This window comes from Oncorhynchus gorbuscha, linkage group LG16 (genome assembly GCF_021184085.1).
Source record: "Oncorhynchus gorbuscha isolate QuinsamMale2020 ecotype Even-year linkage group LG16, OgorEven_v1.0, whole genome shotgun sequence".
Classification (NCBI taxonomy): domain Eukaryota; kingdom Metazoa; phylum Chordata; class Actinopteri; order Salmoniformes; family Salmonidae; genus Oncorhynchus; species Oncorhynchus gorbuscha.
This window is the reverse complement of record NC_060188.1, coordinates 83,237,064-83,260,871: the sequence shown is the minus strand read 5'-3', so window position 1 is coordinate 83,260,871 and position 23,808 is coordinate 83,237,064. Positions and strand designations below refer to the sequence as shown.

The following is a 23,808-nucleotide window of genomic DNA, read 5'->3' as shown; positions in this document are numbered from 1 at the left end:
CCAAAACGTCTTGGTTGGCCGTAAACTGACCTTCATACCACACCACCAGGTCAGTGAGCGTAACAGAGATCAGCCACAGTAAGTTACTGCAAAATGTACAATAACTCACTTGCAAGTAGCTGACAGTATGTTATCGAAAATTTGAAATGAACTTCTTGGCAACCATTAAGTTACTGTAAATTGCATAGTTAACAATATATTTGGAAGAAACACTTACCATTATACTAGATTATGCATACATGTATCCTTAAAGGTACAGACTAGGAATGTTCCCTCTAAACTACCGTGTGGGCGCCCCAGGACTGCTGCAGAAGAAATATCAGCCCACAGAGAGAAGCAGGAGATTGAACTTCACTCAACATTCTAGAACAGTGGTCACCAACCGGTGGATCGCGATCCAAAAGCATGACTATAGATAGACTGTCAACCAATGCAGCAAAGAACTGTTGTTTTTAAAAGTGAGTTCATGTTTAAATTCTTACTCCGCACTGTCAATACTTTGTAATCAACCCTTTTATAAGCCAGTTAACCCACCCTTCCCTGGGGACCGAAGACATGGATGTCGATTATGGCAGCCCCCCACACCTGTCTGATTCAGAGGGGTTGGGTTAAATGCGGAAGACACATTTATGTTGAATGCATTCAGTTATACAACTGTACAAATGTGTATTATTCCTGTTTCCACTCAGAGCTACAACAAGCACTGCAACAGCAATGAATGAGTAGGCATGTGTGGTGTATTATTAGCGACTTGGGTCTTGTTCAATATCAAGGAACATTTTACTTTCTCTATTTATAGGAGGAACAACATGAATTTGTGCATGAGGCAGAAATAATGCGATGCAACTCGAGTTTCACCATCAGCTGGAAGACAGTGTCCCTTTTTGGTCAGTGTCAGTGAAGGAAAGAGAGAGGGGAGGAATGTTGAGAGGCGGATACTCAGTCTGCTGCTCTCTCCCTCCACTGAGACTGACCATCAGACGCAGGCACCATCAGCTCAGTAAAATAAAAATAAAAAGCAAATAATGTAAATGTATGCTCACTCACCTGTGTCTCACAAGTAATATAATAACAGATCTATTACCTGTGTGATCTTATAGCCTACCTCAAATGTTGAGGATTTAGGTGTGTTGTAAATATGTAAGTCATATGATAGATAAAAGAACAGACAGAGAAACTGATACAAGAAAACAGATTATCTACCAGTCCATGAAACATCTCCAATATCCAGAGTAGCATGGAAAGCTCGGCCATACACTTTAAATATTTTAGGCCCTGTTACAAGATGTCGCCAAGGTAATAGATAGCGTTGCTATTATGTGTATCAGAGTGTGATGCTATATAGTACTAGCGAGCCAAGTTAGGCATTACTCACTATGCAATGAATGGAGCTGTATGCATGCTGCTGAGTGATGCTGAAGTAAATACTTTCTAATCAACATTACCTTGGTTTTGTATAGAACAAACAGCACACAAAACATGGTCAGAAGTCAGAACCAAATAGGTAAATCCTTGACTAATCAAACTGACACATGGATAAATGCAAAGTAGGAAGGGACATGCCAACTAGCTAACCAGCTACAAAAAATGATAATAATGACAACAATGTCTTACCCAGTAATTCCAGTACCAGACCCTATGGATATGAAGGGCAATACATACAACAACTGGACATTATTTCGAGCACAATGGGAAAACTATGAAATAGCTACCGGTCTGGACAAAAAGGAAGCAAAAGTCTGCATAGTAACTCGGCTAACCGTGATGGGAAAGGAATATAATCTCTTCATATGCCTGAAGCAGAGACAACTGATCAGGTAAAAATGATAGAGGCACTACAGAAACACTTTGAGCCATCCAGGAACATGATCTATGAGAGGTACATGTATAATGTTTGTCAAAAATATCAATGTGAAACAACAGATCAGTACAGGTGTGAATTTGGCACATTACGAGAGGAAACAGTCTGTGACAGGCTTGTGATAGGCACTAAACATGTTGCTGCACGTGCGCATGCTCAGAGAACCGAATCTCACACTGAACAAAGCTATTGACACGTGTTGTTCAAGTGAACAAGCACAAAGGCAAATCAGGAAAATTGATAGAGGTTAACCAGAGACTGTACATTATACATGAGCAACATTCAGAATCAAAATGCCAAACATAAACAGACAGAGTTTACAGGGGATAATAACAAACATAGAATGCCAAACGACGCACCATGGCATTACTGTGGTTCATGCCAAAGCCAAAGCCAAATGCTCAGCATAAGGTGTCACCTATAAAGCACGTGGCAAACCTAACCACTTTGCCAGAGTTTGTAAACAAACACAACACAAACCTCAACTCAATCTAGTAGAGGAAGATAATGAGTCAGATGACCAAACAACAGATGCAATGTGGTACATCTCACAGGTTAATTCTGTGGAAAGCAAGGATAAAAAAAGGGTTCATTAACCTTAAGCTAGTTCCACTCAGTGATGAGCCATTGACATATGACCTCAGCTATACAATTAAATGTCAGCTAGACACAGGATCAACAGTGAATGTCATAAGCTATGGGGACCTACATGGGGACCTACATTGCCGACTTGCAAGTCATGCATGACGGCAATCCAGTTCTCCTATCCAGCGAAGCTCCACTCAAGCTATATGATAGCACACTGATAAAGCCAACAGGAGAATGCAATCTCAAAGCAGATCATGATGGACAAATGTTTCATATCAAATTTCAGGTCATGGAGACATCCCAGCTTCCTCTGCTGTCAGCTGACACGTGAAAGACTCAGCCTACTACATGTGCACCACAGCCATGTGTTACATCACGTCGACACCTAAAGCACCACATCAACTGTGGGTGCAATTATTAGCACCAACACTTTACATGTTGCATTTATATTTTCAGTGGTCTTGTATGTCTTCCATTTCCTAATAATTGCTCCCACAGTTGATTTCTTCAAACCAAGCTACCTACCTATTGCAGATTCAGTCTTCCCAGCCTGGTGCAGGTCTATAATTTTGTTTCTGATGTCCTTTGACAGCTCTTTGGTCTTGGCCATAGTGGAGTTTGGAGTGTGACTGTTTGAGGTTGTGGACAAGTGTCTTTTATACTGATAACAAGTTCAAACATTAATACAGGTAACGAGTGGAGGACAGAGGAGCCTCTTAAAGAAGAAGTTACAGGTCTGTGAGAGCCAGAAATCTTGCCTGTTTGTAGGTGACCAAATACTTATTTTCCACCATAATTTGCAAATAAATTCATAAAAAATCCTACAATGTGATTTTCTGGATTTTTTTTCTCATTTTGTCTGTCATAGTTGAAGTGTAACTATGATGAAAATTACAGGCCTCTCTCATCTTTTTAAGTGGGAGAACTTGCACAATTGGTGGCTGACTAAATACTTTTTTGCCCCACTGTATGTGTATGACCCATAGCCTATGTTTGTGTGTGTATATATACATATTGTGGATTAGAGGGAGCATGGCCGAGATGCGTGTGTCTGCTGCTCCACCCCACCCCCACATGAAATAGCCTATTTGAGGCTGTTGAGGGGAGGGCAGGCCCACAACAATGGCCAAAGTGAAGTGGAGACAGTAGATACAGCTGGTCTGTTGTAATATAATAAAGACAGTAGATCTAGCTGGTCTGTCATAATATAAATGAGACAGTAGATCTAGCAGGTCTATAATAATATATTCAACCTTATGTTCCCTGTACTCTATATATACAGTATCTGTTTATTATACCTGTTGATACAGGGCTCATAGGTGAAACTATTCTAACTGAACATTTTCTTTCACAGTGACACTCACTCCGAATGGGAGCCCCCAGTGCCAAGGTGTCCATCCCCCACTGAAGCTGGTTCATCCAGCCGGACACAAGACTTTCTTCTATCATTTCATCGACATTGCTGTGGTGAATGCATTCATCCTACACAAGGAAATGGCTAAGAGCTGTGGAAAGCCCCCATCTCACAGCTAGCCTTCAGAAAGCTGCTTATCAAAGAACTTGCTGACGACAGCACCACTGCACCACATTCTGGCCCCTCTAACTCTGTCCCTTCTGCTCCTGCCACAAGTGGTGTTCATCTGCCCAAATGTATTTCTGCAGGCATGGATGTGCCCCAGGGCCAAAAGAGCACAGCATGGAGGCGTCGCTGTGTTCTTTGCAAAATGAAGTCCCCCATCACCTGCACCACATGTTTGGTGACCCTCTGCTTTACAGCAGAAAAAGACTGCTACGCCACCTGGCATCAGCAGCATAATATTGTGTAGAGGACTGAGGGTCTTCCAAATATTGAAAGCGTTATTTTGTAAATGTATATTTTTTTTCATGTTTTTTTTTGTGGGGGGGGGGTGTTAGAATACCATTATGGTATTTTGTATATAGTTATTCCATTCAAAATGTATAACTTCACCAATTTGGCCACTTGGGTACATTTGGGCTACATGTGTGGGACACCTGGGTGACTTCATGACAAATGTCATGTAGCACACTCATTTTGGAAGTTAACATTGTGAAACTTTGCACAAGTACTGTTGCCCTCTTATGTTTTTCACTGAAATTGTCTCCATCATCCTATCTGAATGTTTGTTTTATCTGAAACATATGTTTTTTTCATTGTACTATCTAAACCAGATATATTGTGTTATATTCTCCTACATTCAATTCATATTTTCACAAACGTCAGAGTGTTTTCTTTCAAAATAAATCAAGAATATATATATCTTTGGTTCTGGGCCTGAGCTACAGGCAGTTAGATTTGGGTATGTCTTCACGCGGAAATTGAAAAAAGTAGGGGGGTAGCTGTATGAAGTTAACCAATTTTAATTCTTCCCAAAGGTTCTATACAGCTGCAATTCAGACAACCCAACATTTCTCCCATCACAGATATATATATATCCCACTTAAGATACTCCTTCTCTCCAATCCTTACATCTTATGGTTCCACAGGAAGTGGGTAGTTAACCTTTATTACCCCACTCAGGGGATCTGACCTCACCTCCTGACCTCAACCCCTCCTTCACCTAGTCCACAGATGTCCATCTGCCTCCCCTATAGCAATCATTTGATCTCCTCCCATCCACCCAGCACATTCCAAAGCCACTGTCTTTCTACAGATCTCACTCCTTAAATATACTATGCGTCTGATCTATCATGTCTTCAATATGTCAATGTTCAAAATTTCAAATCCAACAGAGGGTACTATGGTGTTGTTGACCAGCTGGGCGGTACTATGGTGTTGTTGACCAGCTGGGGGGTACTATGGTGTTGTTGACCAGCTGGGCGGTACTATGGTGTTGTTGACCAGCTGGGGGGTACTATGGTGTTGTTGACCAGCTGGGGGGTACTATGGTGTTGTTGACCAGCTGGGGGGTACTATGATGTTGTTGACCAGCTGGGGGGTACTATGGTGTTGTTGACCAGCTGGGGGGTACTATGGTGTTGTTGACCAGCTGGGGGGTACTATGGTGTTGTTGACCAGCTGGGCGGTACTATGGTGTTGTTGACCAGCTGGGGGGTACTATGGTGTTGTTGACCAGCTGGGCGGTACTATGGTGTTGTTGACCAGCTGGGGGGTACTATGGTGTTGTTGACCAGCTGGGGGGTACTATGGTGTTGTTGACCAGCTGGGGGGTACTATGATGTTGTTGACCAGCTGGGGGGTACTATGGTGTTGTTGACCAGCTGGGGGGTACTATGGTGTTGTTGACCAGCTGGGGGGTACTATGGTGTTGTTGACCAGCTGGGGGGTACTATGGTGTTGTTGACCAGCTGGGGGTACTATGGTGTTGTTGACCAGCTGGGGGGTACTATGGTGTTGTTGACCAGCTGGGGGGTACTATGGTGTTGTTGACCAGCTGGGGGGTACTATGGTGTTGTTGACCAGCTGGGGGGTACTATGGTGTTGTTGACCAGCTGGTGATACAGTAGGACAGGCGAGAGAAGATCATTGCATGTAAATACATCTTGGCTGCCTGTGGAGAGAGTGAATTCAAAACATTTCAGAGAATATACACTATCTGATTCTGTGGAGATATTTTTTGTGTTTTTTTTTTATTTAAAGTATAGGATAATGCCCAGATTTTTTAAAACTCTTGTCTGCTTAGATTTTTTTTCTGTGGATGAGTATGTCTGGGTACACCTGTCCGTTTAGTTTTGTGGAGAAGTACATGCTTTTTTAATCAAAGCACTTGAGATGAAGATGGATAGCTTGGAAAGGATGTTGTGGCTAACAGTGGCAAAGGCTTTTCTGAGGTGGAGAACTGCACCTACAACACCTCGTTTGTCCAGCTTGGCCTTGATCATCTTTAGGAGATAGCAATGTACATTTTCTGTAGACTCTGTAGAGTGACCTAAACTGCATGGGGTGAAGGGGAAAACTACCCACATTCAAGTGGGCTGTTAACTGTTCCATAACCACTTTCTCTGCAACCTTGGAGATGACAGGGAGGATACTGATTGGTCTGTAGTTGCTCACGCCATATTGGTCTGGTGATTTATATATTGGTGTTACAATAGATGATTTCGATGCCGTAGGAAATGTGTTTTTCCGTATTGAAAGGTTCATTATTTGGGTGTATCAGGATTTCTTTGTACTGTTTTAGAAGTGTGCTTTGAGAGACCACAATGTCAATGGATTTAAGGTGTTTTTTCCTCCATTGACGTGCGAGGTATGCTATGTAAACCATTAATGCTGTTTTCTTCCTTTCAGTTAGATGTAATTAAAAAATGACTGAATAAGAATAAACATTATCTCTGGTATACAGCATGTGACTCTTTCTGAAGTATGACATCATACATTATCAATGACCAAGGACACAGCTACTGACCAAATAGAATTGATTTATTTGATAAAATATGCAACAGATGGATGGTATAACATTTAAGTGTAATTATTGTCCACATCAATACACTACAGCATTGGCCAATGATAGTCATACAGGACATAGAAGGCAGATTCCAAGTTTAAATACAGAAAGATAATTACTGGAACGGACATTCCCTTAAGTGTACTTTCACATTGTTGTGGTCTGAGGGGATTTGTTCATTCTCGTCATTCTATTTATATAGCTCCTACATCCATTAGGAGGAATGTAACACAGGGAAGATAAAAAGGGAACTCAGGGTGAAATATAAGTTTCAGTTTCCCAGCAGAGGATCATCTAATAGTTCACTTCCTCCTGTCCCAATTAAACTCCATCCCACCCAATGAAAGTCATCACATACACATAACAGGAGATAGCTCTGAGTAGGCCTGTCAGCAAAAGGGTATTCTGATTGTTCTGACACATGAAAATTTCGATATATTCAGTTCCACGGACAACTACACTGGCAGCATATGGGGTTAGTCAAGTTTAATTATGGTGCTTCTCGAAGCTCTTAACCACATTGTGGTGCATATCTAGAGACTTTTATTTAACCTTTAACTAGGTAAGTCAGTTAAGAACACATTCTTATTTACAATGACAGCCTACCCTGGCCAAACCCAGACGATGCTGGGCCAATTGTGCCCTATGAGACTTCCAATCACAGCCGGATGTGATACAGCCTAGATTCGAACCTTAGAGCCTTAGACCACTGCACCACTCGGGAGACCAACTACACCAACCAGCCCCAGTTGATATTTATTGGTTTGTTTTTTTAAATGATAGATGAAGGTGTAAGATGGGTGGGTGACTAAAACTTTTTTCATTTGGTATGTCTTCAGAGTAATCTACAGTGGTGGTACTTCCTTCCTCCACACCCCATTATAACTACACTGATAAGAAAAACACAAGTGTTTATGTTATAAATAGATGAGAGTTTATAGGACAAATTTCAAACAAAAACCCAACAGCTTTACACCAAACCATACATGTAACATTTCAAATCAGGCATGGATGGACTGAACTTTAAAACCTATTTTGTTACTGTCAAAGTCTAATTTCTTAATTGCTTATAAAATGTTTTATATATCAGATTACTCATTTTAGGTCTGAGACATTTCTGACTCAGACCTGAGCCTCAGACGAGTTGGTGGCCCGTGAGAGCTGTGACTGTCCCTTGGAGTACACAGAGGAACGCAGAGTCATATCCTCACTGAAGACCTTCTCAAATATTTTACGTAGAGAAACCCTGACCCTCTCCTTGAAGTCCTGACCCATGAACACATACAGGACAGGGTTGAGACAGCTGTTGACGTAAGCCAGAGAGATGGCCAGGGGGTCTAGAGCCCTGGCCATGACCTGGGAGGCTTCCTTGCCATACTCGATCACCAGTCCAATGACATGATAAGGCAGCCAACACACAAAGAATGCCGTCACCACAACCAAAATTATCTGGAAGGCTCTCTGGGATTTAAAGCGGCCGCTGCTCACCCTCCTACCGATCAGCAGGTAGCAGACAGCGATGACCAGTAGGGGGATGAGGAAGCCAAGTATAAGCCTGGTGATGTGGGTGGCTTTGATAGCTGACTGGTTGCCCTCAGTTTTGTCTTGTAGGTGGTTATAGATGCACAGTGTTATGTTCATATCATCATGGACTACAATTTCTCTGTAGATCATAGAGGGGAGGCTGAGGAGCAGGGCCAGGACCCAGACCAGACCACAGAGCAGCCAGGCCAGGGTGATGCTCCGGTGGTTCTGGGCCCAGACAGGCAGGATGACCAGGGCAAAGCGGTCCAGGCTGATGAGAACCAGTGTGAAAACACTGGCGAACATGTTGAGTACGACCATGGATGGAAGAATCTTACACATAGCCTCTCCATAAGGCCAGTGAGAGTTCAGTATGATGTCAGCTATGGAGAAGGGTATGGAGACACAGCAGAGAAGGTCTGCTGCAGCCAGGTTTACAAACCAGACAGTGTTGACTGTCCTCTTCATCTTCACTCCAGCTATCCAGATGACAAAGGCATTGCCTGGGATACCGAGGACACAGGCAATGCTGCAGAGAACTATGGACAGCACCCATATGGATCGATGCCCTTGTTCTGACAGAGAGGTTTCATGTAACGGGTCATAATACAAGTCCATCTCCCCATAAGCTTCTGTGACATAATTCTCTAAGAAATTCCCATAATGCTCTGAGAAATCCATGTTGTCCCTATGGAGAAATTGACACAGAATGTCACTCATATTCTGACTTAATCATTAAAACACAATCTATGTTCTAATGTAATGTTTCATGGCATTGAGGATTGTCATTGACGTCAAATAACCATTCATGATTGATGGAAACTTTCTATGTGGCATGTGTAACTACATCCTGGTATAAGAGCATTTCGTATTATTCTATAAGTAAATCTGAAAAATCCATTTTTGTTACAAATTAATTTATGGATGTCCAGCACCCATTTTATATGTTCCAACTACAATTTGCATTATATGTTACGAATTTGCAAAACATGTTATGTTACGAATTCTAGCTAGGTGGCTAACTTTAGCTGGCTCGCCAACGTTAGTTAGGGGTCAGGGTTAAGGTTATGACTTAGGTTAAAGGTTTAAGGTTAGGCTTAAGGGAAGGAATAGCTGAAACGGTTTTAACACATTTTTTGCCCGCTTTGAGGATAAAACCAGTGTTAGTGTGTTTACAGACATATTCAATCTCTCCCTATCCCAGTCTGTTGTCCCCACTTACTTCAAGATGTCCACCATTGTTCCTGTATGCAAGAAAGCAAAGGTAACTGAACTAAATTACTATCGCCCCATAGCACTCACATCTGTCATCATGAAGTGCTTTGAAAGGCTAGCTAAGGATCATATCACATCGCCTCTACCTTACCTGACACCCTAGAAGACCCACTTCAATTTTCTTACCGCCCCAATAGATCCACAGATGATACAGTCGCCATTACACTCCACACTGCCCTATCCCATCTGGACAAGAGGAATACCTACGTAATAATTGACTATAGCTCAGCCTTCAACACCATAGTACGCTTCAAACTCATCAAGCTTGGTGCCATGGGTCTGAATCCCATCCTGTGCAACTGGGTCCTGGACCTCCTGACAGGCCGCCCCCTCAGGTGGTGAAGGTAGAAAACAACACCTCCACATGAAGTGGTGTAAAGCTCACCACCATTGAACTGTGGAGCAGTGGAAACACGTTCTCTGGAGTGATGAATCACGCTTCACCATATGGCAGTCCGACGGACAAATCTGGCTTAGGCAGATGCCAGGAGAATGCTACCCTGCCCCAATGTATAGTGCCAACTGTAAAGTTGGGTGGTGAAGTAATAATGGTCTGGGGCTGTTTTTCATGGTTCAGGCTAGCCTCTTAGTTCCAGTGAAGTGAAATCTTAATGCTACAGCATACAATACCATTCTGGATGATTCTGGGCTTCCAACTGCATGGCAACAGTTTGGGCAAGGCCCTTTCCTGTTACAGCATGACAATGCCCCAGAGCACAAAGCAAAGTCCATACAGAAATGGTTTGTTGAGATCGGTGTGGAAGAACTTGACTGGCCTGCACAGAGCCCTAACCTCAACCACATCGAACACCTTTGGGACTAATTGGAACACTGACTGCGAGCCAGGCCTAATCACCCCAACATCAGTGCACAACCTCACTAATGCTCATGACAGAATGGAAGTAAGTCCCTGCAGCAACGTTCCAACATCTAGTGAATAGCCTTCCCAGAAAAGCAGAGGCTGTTATAGCAGCAAAAGGGTGGACCAAATCCAAATGAATGCCCATGATTTTGGAATGAGATGTTCGACGAGCAGGAGTCCACATACTTTTGGACATGTAGCAGTGATTCATATGTTAATGTAAAGAATATTTGCTGGTCTGTGGTGTGTGAATGTGGAGCAACCAGAAGCTGCACTTGACACATGAAATTGCTTATTCCAGTTGCTAATAAGAATGCACCCATTAAGAAAATGACTAAAAACTGGTAAATCCAGTTGAATCAGATGGCTCATTGATCAAAGCCGACTGATATTGCCAACTACTTTAATTACTTTTTCATTGGCAAGATAAGCAAACTTAGGGATGACATGCCAGCAACAAACGCTGACACTACACATCCAAAGTACATCGGACCAAACCAAGAATTGTACTTTTGAATTCCGTGAAGTCAGTGTGGAAGAGGTGAAAGAATTGTCGTCTATCAACAATGACAATTCACCAGGGTATGACAATCTGGATGGACAATTTCTGAGGATAATAGCAGACAATATTTCTACTCCTATTTGCCACATCTTCAATTCAGGCCTGGAGGGAAGCTAAAGTCATTCCGCTACCCAAGAGTCGTAAAGCCAACTTTACTGGCTCAAATAGCCGACCAATCAGCCTGTTATCAACCCTTAGTAAACTTCTGGAATAAAACTGTGTTTGACCAGATAATGCTATTTCACAGTAAACAGACTTTCAGCACGCTTATAGGGAAGGACACTCAACAAGCACAGCACCTACACAAATGACTGATGATTGGCTGAGAGAAATGATAAAATGATTGCGGGGGCTGTCTTGTTAGACTTCAGTGCAGCTTTTGACATTATCAATCATAGTCTGCTACTGGAAAAACGTATGTGTTATGGCTTTCCACCTCCTGCTATAATGTGGATAAAGAGATCCTTGTCTAACAGAACACAGAGGGTTCTTTAATGGAATCCTCTCAAACATAATCCAGGTAGAATCAGGATTTCCCCAGTTTAGCTGGGGAAACGACACGCCACTGACTGAGTAATGTCGGAGTGTCTATGTATGCGGGTGACGCAACACTATACACGTCAGCTGCAACAGCGACTGATTGACTGCAACACTTAAAGAGCTGCAGTTAGTTTCAGAGTTGGCGGCAAGGAATAAGTTAGCCCTAAATATTTCTAAAACTAAAAGCATTGTATTTGGGACAAAACATTTACTGAAACTCAACTAAATATAAATCACATGGAGATGACTAAATTACTTGGAGTAACCCTAGATTGTAAACGGTCATGTTCAAAACATATTGATACAGTAGTAGCTAAGATGGGGAGAAGACTGGTGCCACAAAAAAAGGACATAGGAAAATTGCAATTGGCTCAGAACATGTCAGCACGGCTGGCCATTGGATGTACACAGAGCTAATATTAATAATATGCATGTCAATATCAACTCGCTCAAAGTGGAGGAGGTATTGACATGTTGAATGAACCGAGCTGTGTTTTAAACATTTTATAAACTGCCTTAATTTTGCTGGACCCAAGGATTTACATACAGAATAATACGAAATGCTCAGAGCCTAGGCTGGTGACTAAATGGGGATACATAATAAATGCAAATGTAGTGTAGCAAGTAGTTGAAAAGTTGCTAACTAGCTAAAATTATCAAGATGTTCGTGTTTACGCCTGCCCATCAACCCTACTTTTGATTTTGCCTTAAGTAACCATCTGTCTTATGCAACCATACCAAACGTAACATATCATTCTAAATGAGGTGTCTCGGATTTATGTACAGAATAATACGAAATGTTCTGAGACTAGACTGGTGACTACAATGTAGTCAGAATGTTGTTTGTTAGTTTGCATAATTAGTAACTGAAGAGTACATTTCTTCTCACAATGCCACAAAGCTGCTGGTAAAGGCATTTACAATTTACTGCTAAGCTATGGTCTATCACAGTATCTTCCATCCACAAGTAAATAACTTAACAGGTACTACACAAAAGTTCACCTACAATTCTACTGAAAATACAAATCAAACTTACCCCATCTTTGAGCTTTCCTTTCTAAATGTTGTTTTCAGTTTTTAACCACAAGAGAGAACTGAGGCAAACCCACAGGAAACTACATCAGCAGCTGTTGATACCATCTATCCAACAACATCCGATATATACAGTAGGCAAATCCTTACTAAAGCAATTCCCCAATTTCCCAATTCTAACCACAGATACATCTCTTGCACATTATTGGAATAAACTCTGCTGTCATCAAATGAAAGCTGAAACGATGGCTATGCTTAGACTTATAGACCTACAGTACATCCAAAGCTTTTGACACGGTTGATCATTAAATATTACTTTCTAAATTGCATTAAGGTTTTCATGTTTACACATATAATTAGTTATATAGTTATGTTTATGATAGAGAGCAATTTGTTCATGCAGGGTCAAGATATCCTGTGGAGTGCCACAGGGTTTGGTAATTGGAATTTTGTTATTCCTAATCTATATCAAGGTCCGTGCTGCTGTGTTCCGTACTTCCCATTCTCTTTGCTGATGATACCAATTAGATTGTATTACACTAATTAATGAAGACAAATGTTCTGAATGGTTCCAGATAAACAAATTATTTTTAAAATGTTTAAAAAAAATCTAACTTTATTGTATTCACAAGTAAGAATAAGAAATATTGTTAAAAATATATATATAAAAAAAGTGCCAGAATCTTAAATCGGTGGGAATGAAATTAAACAAGTCACATCCACTTGATTCCCCTGAGTTCTAAATAATGAAAAGCTATCCTGGAAAGATCATATTCAATCATTTGTCTGTAGCAAAGTGAAGAAATGTTTTGGTATCATCAGAAAGATTACTGGTTTGGTTAATCAAGCTTGCTTGCTCTATACTATAGTTAATTTAGCCATATCTCAATTACTGTAACATTGTCTGGGCCAGTACATACGCCTCCTACCTACACAAATTACTCATCATACACTTGCAAGACTAGCCACCTTTATTTGCCCGGTTCCGTCTGCACCTTAGTTTAAGAAATGTAATATCTTGGCTATTTATGACATTAATGTATGCCAAATATGCATTTTTCATCTACAAATACTCATACTTCCCAGGTACATCCTCTTTCTATTGATCATCCTTGACATGTTTCTACAGCTTGGAGTACACCTGTGGTAAATTCAGTTGATTGGACATGATTTAGAAAGGCACACACCTGTCTATATAAGGTCCCACAGTTGACAGTGCATGTCAGAGCAAAACAAAGCCATGAGGTGGAAGGAATTGTCCTCAGAGCTCCGAGACAGGATTGTGTTGAGGCACAGATATGGGGAAGGGTACCAAAAAATGTCTTCAAAATTGAAGGTTCCTAAGAACACAGTGGCTTCCTTCATTCTTAAATGGAAGAGGTTTGGAACCACCAAGACACTTCTTAAAGCTGGCCGCCCGACCAAACTAAACAATCGAGGAAGAAGGGCTTTGGTCAGGGAGGTGAGCTCCAGAGTTCCTCTGTGGAGATGGTTGTCCTTCTGGAAGGTTCTCCCATCTCTGTAGCACTCCACCAATCAGGCCTTTATGGTAGTGGCAAAACGGAAGCCACTCCTCAATAAAAGGCACATGACAGCCCGCTTGGAGTTTTCCACTCAGACCAGAAACAAGATTCTCTGGTCTGATGAAACCAAGATTGAACTCCTTGGCCTGAATGCCAAGCGTCACATCTGGAAGAAACCTAGCACCATCACTACGGTGAAGCAGGGTGGTGGCAGCATCATGCTGTGGGGATGTTTTTCAGCGGCAGGGACTGGGAGACTAGTCAGGTTCGAGGCAAAGGTGAACGGAGAAAAATACAGAGAGATCCTTGATGAAAACCTGCTCCAGAGCGCTCAAGACCTCAAACTGGGGCGAAAGTTCACCTTCCAACAGGGCAACGACCCTAAGCACACAGCCAAAACATCACAGGAGTGGCTTCGGGAGAAGTCTCTGAATGTCCTTGAGTGGCACTGCCAGAGCCCGGACTTGAACCTGATCAAATATCTCTGGAGAGACCTGAAAATAGCTGTGCAGTGTAGTTCCCCATCCAACCTGAACGAGCCTGAGGGGATCTGCAGAGAAGATTGAGAAACTCCACAAATACACGTGTGCAAAGAAGACTCAGGGCTGTAATCACTGCCAAAGATGCTTCAACAAAGTACAGAGTAAAGGGTCTGAATACTTAGGTAAAAGTTGTACTTTAAAAAAATATATATGCATTTGCAAAAATGTCTAACAACCTGTTTTTGCATTGTCATTCAGGGGTATTGTGTGTTCATTGATGAGGGGATTTTTTTAAATAAGGCTGTAAAGTCAAGGGGTCTGAATACTTTCTGAATGCACCGTATCCCCAAAATATGTCTTTTTACAATTACATGTGACTGATGGCATAAACATCACATGTAGGCCTATACAAAATGACATCACATAAATTAATCTTCTTTCATTCTTTCTGCCACTGTACCAGTTCCTTGCGAAATACTTCCTTCCTTAGTACTGTTACTGTGCGAAACCAAGAAACAGCAACATGGGTGACTTTGTGTGGCTACTTCCTCTTTTTCTTTCTTTTCCTGCTGCCCTCCCCTTGCTGGGAGCCAGAGTCTGCCACCGATCCGGGTCTTCAGTTTGGGGATCATCTCAGCACAGTAGATCATCACGTATTTACCTTCGGGGACATTCAGACAGGATAATAAAGCTGTAGTACTAAAGTGTGTTTTACACAAATGTGTTGCATCCACAAACTGGAATGTGTAACATGTAGGAGGGCATTGTTAGAGAAGGACCGTAGTGCAGAACTTTCAAACATGGATCAGAGAGGAGAATCATTTTAAATAACAAAGCAGTTGATGGTAAAACTAACTGCATTGCTTCCCTTTTGACTAACTTCAGCCATAGGTCATTGCTTCTCCCCTTCACAAACAAGCACTCACGTGATGCAAACTTATCTGAGCAGAGAGTTCCATCCTCCTGCTTCAGCTGTACACGCACTTTTCCTCCGAAAGTCACATCCCTGTTCCACTCTCTAGAGTACATCTCGTTCTGTGATAGATAAGTAAAATAACAATGAGAGACTTATAAATTGGGCAACGCCATACCTTAACCTACTATGATTACATTTGGTCCCATGTAGCTCAGTGGGTAGAGCATGGCGCTTGCCAGGGTTGTGGGTTCGATTCCCACAGGGGACCAGTATGAAAATATATGCACTCACTTGTCATGTTTGTCATTTATTATCATGTCTTGTCCCTGTGCTCCCCATTCTATTCGTTTCCCTCTGCTGGTCTTATTAGGTTCTTTCCCTCTTTCTATCCCTCTCTCTCCCCCTCCCTCTCTCACTCTCTCGCTCTCTCTTCTCTCTATCGTTCCGTTCCTGCTCCCAGCTGTTCCTATTCCCCTAATCATCATTTAGTCTTCCCACACCTGTTCCCGATCCTTTCCCCTGATTAGAGTCCCTATTTCTTCCTTTGTGTTCCGTTCCTGTCCTGTCGGTTCCTTGTTTAGAATTCACCGTGCTGTGATTGTGTATCGCCCTGTCCTGTCGTGTTTTTGCCTTCATCAGATGCTGCGTGTGAGCAGGTGTCTCTGTCAGCTACGGCCTGCGCCTACCCGAAGCGACCTGCAGTCTGTGGCCGCTTCTCCTGTTATTCCCCTCTACAGACTAGAGGATTTCTGTTATTCCCTGTTTGGACATTTCCTGTTAAGGATTCAGGATTTGTCGTTTTCTGTTTGGACTTGAATAAACTCTGTTTCTGTTAAGTCGCTTTTGGGTCCTCTTTCACCTGCATGACAGAAGGAACCGACCAAGGAATGGACCCAGCGACTTCAGACGCTCGTTACACTGCCGTCGAGATCCAAGGAGCCATGCTCGGCAGACACGAGCAGGAATTGTCTGCTGCTCGCCATGCCGTGGAGAACCTGGCCGCTCAGGTTTCCGACCTCTCTGGACAGTTCCAGAGTCTACGTCTCGTGCCACCTGTTACTTCCTGGCCTGCCGAGCCTCCAGAACCTAGGGTTAATAACCCACCTTGCTACTCCGGGCAGCCCACTGAGTGCCGCTCCTTTCTCACGCAGTGTGAGATTGTGTTCTCTCTCCAACCCAACACATACTCTAGAGAGAGAGCTCGGGTTGCTTACGTCATTTCACTCCTTACTGGCCGGGCTCGAGAATGGGGCACAGCTATCTGGGAGGCAAGGGCTGATTGCTCTAACAAGTTCCAGAACTTTAAAGAGGAGATGATTCGGGTTTTTGACCGTTCTGTTTTTGGTGGGGAGGCTTCTAGGGCCCTGGCTTCCTTATGCCAAGGTGAACGGTCCATAACGGATTATTCTATTGAGTTTCGCACTCTTGCTGCCTCTAGTGAGTGGAACGAGCCGGCGCTGCTCGCTCGTTTTCTGGAGGGACTCCACGCAGTGGTTAAGGATGAGATTCTCTCCCGGGAGGTTCCTTCAGATGTGGACTCTTTGATTGCTCTCGCCATCCGCATAGAACGACGGGTAGATCTTCGTCACCGGGCTCGTGGAAGAGAGCTCGCATCAACGGTGTTTCCCTGCTCCGCATCGCAACCATCTCCCTCCTCTGGCTTTGAGACTGAGCCCATGCAGCTGGGAGGGATTCGCATCTCGACTAAGGAGAGGGAACGGAGGATCACCAACCGCCTGTGCCTCTATTGCGGAGTTGCTGGACATTTTGTTAATTCATGTCCAGTAAAAGCCAGAGCTCATCTGTAAGCGGAGGGCTACAGGTGAGCGCAACTACTCAAGTCTCTCCATCAAAATCCTGTACTACTTTGTCGGTCCATCTACGCTGGACCGGTTCGGGTGCTACATGTAGTGCCTTGATAGACTCTGGGGCTGAGGGTTGTTTCATGGACGAAGCATGGGTTCGGAAACATGACATTCCTTTCAGAGAGTTAGAGAAGCCTACGCCCATGTTCGCCTTAGATGGTAGTCATCTTCCCAGTATCAGATTTGAGACACTACCTTTAACCCTCACAGTATCTGGTAACCACAGTGAGACTATTTCTTTTTTGATTTTCCGTTCACCGTTTACACCTGTTGTTTTGGGTCATCCCTGGCTAGTATGTCATAATCCTTCTATTAATTGGTCTAGTAATTCTATCCTATCCTGGAACGTTTCTTGTCATGTGAAGTGTTTAATGTCTGCCATCCCTCCCGTTTCTTCTGTCCCTACTTCTCAGGAGGAACCTGGCGATTTGACAGGAGTGCCGGAGGAATATCATGATCTGCGCACGGTCTTCAGTCGGTCCCGAGCCAACTCCCTTCCTCCTCACCGGTCGTATGATTGTAGTATTGATCTCCTTCCGGGGACCACTCCTCCTCGAGGTAGACTATACTCTCTGTCGGCTCCCGAACGTAAGGCTCTCGAGGATTATTTGTCTGTGTCTCTTGACGCCGGTACCATAGTGCCTTCTTCCTCTCCGGCCGGGGCGGGGTTCTTTTTGTTAAGAAGAAGGACGGTACTCTGCGCCCCTGCGTGGATTATCGAGGGCTGAATGACATAACGGTTAAGAATCGTTATCCGCTTCCCCTTATGTCATCAGCCTTCGAGATTCTGCAGGGAGCCAGGTGCTTTACTAAGTTGGACCTTCGTAACGCTTACCATCTCGTGCGCATCAGAGAGGGGGACGAGTGGAAAACGGCGTTTAATACTCCGTTAGGGCATTTTGAGTACCGGGTTCTGCCGTTCGGTCTCGCCAATGCGCCAGCTGTTTTTCAGGCATTAGTTAATGATGTTCTGAGAGACATGCTGAACATCTTTGTTTTTGTCTATCTTGACGATATCCTGATTTTTTCTCCGTCACTCGAGATTCATGTTCAGCACGTTCGACGTGTTCTACAGCGCCTTTTAGAGAATTGTCTCTACGTAAAGGCTGAGAAGTGCTCTTTTCATGTCTCCTCCGTTACTTTTCTCGGTTCCGTTATTTCCGCTGAAGGCATTCAGATGGATTCCGCTAAGGTCCAAGCTGTCAGTGATTGGCCCGTTCCAAGGTCACGTGTCGAGTTGCAGCGCTTTTTAGGTTTCGCTAATTTCTATCGGCGTTTCATTCGTAATTTCGGTCAAGTTGCTGCCCCTCTCACAGCTCTTACTTCTGTCAAGACGTGTTTTAAGTGGTCCGGTTCCGCCCAGGGAGCTTTTGATCTTCTAAAAGAACGTTTTACGTCCGCTCCTATCCTCGTTACTCCTGACGTCACTAGACAATTCATTGTCGAGGTTGGCGCTTCAGAGGTAGGCGTGGGAGCCATTCTATCCCAGCGCTTCCAGTCTGACGATAAGGTTCATCCTTGCGCTTATTTTTCTCATCGCCTGTCGCCATCTGAGCGCAACTATGATGTGGGTAACCGTGAACTGCTCGCCATCCGCTTAGCCCTAGGCGAATGGCGACAGTGGTTGGAGGGGGGCGACCGTTCCTTTTGTCGTTTGGACAGACCATAAGAACCTTGAATACATCCGTTCTGCCAAACGACTTAATGCCCGTCAAGCTCGTTGGGCGTTGTTTTTCGCTCGTTTCGAGTTTGTGATTTCTTACCGTCCGGGTAGCAAGAACACCAAGCCTGATGCCTTATCCCGTCTGTTTAGTTCTTCTGTGGCTTCTACTGATCCCGAGGGATTCTTCCTTATGGGCGTGTTGTCGGGTTAACAGTCTGGGGAATTGAAAGACAGGTTAAGCAAGCACTCACGCACACTGCGTCGCCGCGCGCTTGTCCTAGTAACCTCCTTTTCGTTCCTGTTTCCACTCGTCTGGCTGTTCTTCAGTGGGCTCACTCTGCCAAGTTAGCTGGTCATCCCGGTGTTGGAGGCACTCTTGCGTCTATTCGCCAGCGCTTTTGGTGGCCGACTCAGGAGCGTGACACGCGCCGTTTCGTGGCTGCTTGTTCGGACTGCGCGCAGACTAAGTCGGGTAACTCTCCTCCTGCCGGTCGTCTCAGACCGCTCCCCATTCCTTCTCGACCATGGTCTCACATCGCCTTAGACTTCATTACCGGTCTGCCTTTGTCTGCGGGGAAGACTGTGATTCTTACGGTTGTCGATAGGTTCTCTAAGGCGGCACATTTCATTCCCCTCGCTAAACTTCCTTCCGCTAAGGAGACGGCACAAATCATTATTGAGAATGTATTCAGAATTCATGGCCTCCCGTTAGACGCCGTTTCAGACAGAGGCCCGCAATTCACGTCACAGTTTTGGAGGGAGTTCTGTCGTTTGATTGGTGCGTCCGTCAGTCTCTCTTCCGGGTTTCATCCCCAGTCTAACGGTCAAGCAGAGAGGGCCAATCAGACGATTGGTCGCATACTACGCAGCCTTTCTTTCAGAAACCCTGCGTCTTGGGCAGAACAGCTCCCCTGGGCAGAATACGCTCACAATTCGCTTCCTTCGTCTGCTACCGGGTTATCTCCGTTTCAGAGTAGTCTGGGTTACCAGCCTCCTCTGTTCTCATCCCAGCTTGCCGAGTCCAGCGTTCCCTCCGCTCAAGCGTTTGTCCAACGTTGTGAGCGCACCTGGAGGAGGGTGAGGTCTGCACTTTGCCGTTACAGGGCACAGACGGTGAGAGCCGCCAATAAACGCAGGATTAAGAGTCCAAGGTATTGTTGCGGCCAGAGAGTGTGGCTTTCCACTCGCAACCTTCCTCTTACGACAGCTTCTCGTAAGTTGACTCCGCGGTTCATTGGTCCGTTCCGTGTCTCCCAGGTCGTCAATCCTGTCGCTGTGCGACTGCTTCTTCCGCGACATCTTCGTCGCGTCCATCCTGTCTTCCATGTCTCCTGTGTTAAGCCCTTTCTTCGCACCCCCGTTCGTCTTCCCTCCCCCTCCCGTCCTTGTCGAGAGCGCACCTATTTACAAGGTACATAAGATCATGGACATGCGTTCTCGGGGACGGGGTCACCAATACTTAGTGGATTGGGAGGGTTACGGTCCTGAGGAGAGGAGTTGGGTTCCGTCTCGGGACGTGCTGGACCGTTCACTCATCGATGATTTCCTCCGTTGCCGCCAGGATTCCTCCTCGAGTGCGCCAGGAGGCGCTCGGTGAGTGGGGGGTACTGTCATGTTTGTCATTTATTATCATGTCTTGTCCCTGTGCTCCCCATTCTATTCGTTTCCCTCTGCTGGTCTTATTAGGTTCTTTCCCTCTTTCTATCCCTCTCTCTCCCCCTCCCTCTCTCACTCTCTCGCTCTCTCTTCTCTCTATCGTTCCGTTCCTGCTCCCAGCTGTTCCTATTCCCCTAATCATCATTTAGTCTTCCCACACCTGTTCCCGATCCTTTCCCCTGATTAGAGTCCCTATTTCTTCCTTTGTGTTCCGTTCCTGTCCTGTCGGTTCCTTGTTTAGAATTCACCGTGCTGTGATTGTGTATCGCCCTGTCCTGTCGTGTTTTTGCCTTCATCAGATGCTGCGTGTGAGCAGGTGTCTCTGTCAGCTACGGCCTGCGCCTACCCGAAGCGACCTGCAGTCTGTGGCCGCTTCTCCTGTTATTCCCCTCTACAGACTAGAGGATTTCTGTTATTCCCTGTTTGGACATTTCCTGTTAAGGATTCAGGATTTGTCGTTTTCTGTTTGGACTTGAATAAACTCTGTTTCTGTTAAGTCGCTTTTGGGTCCTCTTTCACCTGCATGACATCACTACTGTAAGTCGCTCTGGATAAGAGCGTCTGCTAAATAACTCAATGTTTGACAATGGAAAATGGCTGTTGTGGATTCACCTAGGTTGGAGCTACTGCTACACAATGGTACTGAATGAGGCAAGTTACCCTCTTCTTTAAAGCATGTAAAAGAACAAACGTATGCAATCCATTATCTCCATAAGAACATTTGCCCCCCCTACTGTCAACACATGACGGATCTCAGCACAAGTAGGGTTCTCCACTTCCTGGTTGGGGAGACAGAGATGAAAACCAACATGTCAGACATGTCCCTCAACACTCGTGTGACAAACTACACAAAAAAAGATATGTTTCAGAAAGAGTTTGTGGTAGACCAGTGGTAGGTGTGTGTACACATTCACCAGGATATATCTGCAAAAGCAAGTGGTCCACCATGTATTGAACCAAACAAATAAAAATAATCCTGCAGGTTTGGTTTACCTTTTCAGCGGGTGTCCGTCTCCCCTCCACAAGGGTCTTCTTTCTGTTTACATAGGAAGGGTATATGCAGATAAACCTGCAAAAGAAAGATGAGAAAATGATTACATTTCTCCTAGCAGCAGGATATTATGCTGGCAGCATGATAGCAGATTTATTTCCTCCAAAATAAGAGTCCTCCTGCAAAGACATGTTAACTTTGGGAATATCCATTTTTTGTTTTGCACGCTAGTGCAGTACAATGGTCTTTCACAGCATCGCAACCACCTCTGGAAGAAAAAAAAAAGATAGTTGTACGCATTTGATTTTTTACACCACCAATTATTTTGAAAGTTCATACAAATACTGGGATGTTGAAAGCTATTGTGTAAGCTATATTGATAGAAATATAATTTTAATAAAAATACAACTGTTATTGGAATTACTCAGTCTGCTAAACTTAAATGGGTCTCTTGTGCTGGGTAACGGGTTTAATACAGAGGACTGGTGACTCCTTAGTCCACCCAATCCTTTCACTGCAATGCAATACACATATATGGGACACTTATTGGATTGTAGAGAGAGAACTTTTCTACCGGTCTCAGCTAAAGCAGGGTGGGAAATACTCAGCAGGCTCTCCACTAACCAAATATGTGTAGTTTTGGAGGGGGACTGTGTTATAGACATGCATTTAGTCCTGCATGTTATAGTAATTCCCAAACAATAAATACATGTACTGTTGTGTTGAACGTCAGTTGTAAAGACAAAATAATGATATATTTTTTTGCTTACCCCATTTGCTTCTAGTGTGAAATAAAATATAAACAAAGACGAAGTAAACAATGATGGACTGGCATACCTGTTAACGACCTAGATTAAACTAATGGTGATGGTAATTGATGCACCGTTACACATTTAAAATCAGCCCAGGGCCAGCCCTGACGTGCCAAAAGAAACGCAGCAGGTAAATCGCTTGGCCTGACAAATAACATTGATATATTTTTTGTGACAAGATTTTTTTTTACAAGTGACTATTTGTCCATTGTCTTACTAGAAGGCCTAAGAAAGGACAATGAAATACACTTGATCAGTTTTATACTTTATAAAATAATGGTTGTTTTTACTTGTGCTCATTTCAACCTCCCTTCCAATGGCTGGGTAGCATTTCCTACAGAATGCTCTCATCCGATAGGCCAACAGGTAAAAAGGGAGTGGCGTCATATCCCCTCAACCAGAGAAATGAGCCAATGGACATTTACACACACACACACCTTGGTCAATCAAACTTCAACTTGATCCATTCAGAGACAATCCTCATTGCTTTATCCTACCTCTTCAATTATTGCATTGGAATATAATTTATATTCCTGAATTGATTGCATTCAATACAAACTGACCCCAAGCCTAAATCCAACACTCAAATGAGATGAGGATCCCACTGCATTCAATGGCTATCCAAGTCACTTAAATTTAGTGTTTTACTCCGTGTTCAAGTAAACAGTTATCAATAGTTTGTTTCTTTGTTATTTGACTATTCAAAGTGTATAGGCCTACATTTTGTAAAAAATACATACGAATCATGGTCCTGTTCTGTTCTAAACACAGCTAAAAAAATAAATGTCCCTTTTTCAGGACCCTGTCTTTCAAAGATAATTCGTAAAAATCCAAATAACTTTACAGATCTTCATTATAAAAGGGTTTAAACACTGTTTCCCATGCTTGTTCAATGAACCATAAACAATTAATGAACATGCACCTGTGGAACGGTCGTTAAGACACTAACAGCGGTAGGCAATTAAGGTCACAGTTAGGAAAACATGGGACACTAAAGAGGCCTTTCTACTGACTGAAAAACACCAAAAGAAAGATGTCCAGGGTCCCTGCTCATCTGCGTGAACGTGCCTTAGGCATGCTGCAAGGAGGCATGAGGACTGCAGCTGTGGCCAGGGCAATAAATTGCAATGTCCGTACTGTGAGATGCCTCAGACAGCGCTACAGGGAGACAGGATGGACAGCTGATCGTCCTCGCAGTGGCAGACCACGTGTAACACCTGCACAGGATCGGT

At 43.8% G+C, this 23,808-nt stretch overlaps 1 protein-coding gene and 1 pseudogene across 1 annotated transcript; both read right to left on the bottom strand.

Moving 5' to 3' along the window:
• Nucleotides 1-6,836: 6,836 nt before the first annotated feature.
• LOC124000080 (C3a anaphylatoxin chemotactic receptor) lies at nt 6,837-12,735 on the bottom strand. Its single transcript, XM_046306196.1, has 2 exons — nt 12,673-12,735; nt 6,837-9,085 (listed from the first exon to the last, which is right to left on the bottom strand). The coding sequence occupies exons 1-2, from the start codon at nt 12,675-12,677 to the stop codon at nt 7,996-7,998; spliced, it is 1,095 nt and encodes a 364-aa protein (XP_046162152.1). The 5' UTR covers nt 12,678-12,735; the 3' UTR covers nt 6,837-7,995.
• Nucleotides 12,736-15,214: 2,479 nt separating this feature from the next.
• On the bottom strand, nt 15,215-22,539 carry LOC123999849 (annotated as a pseudogene).
• Nucleotides 22,540-23,808: the final 1,269 nt, after the last annotated feature.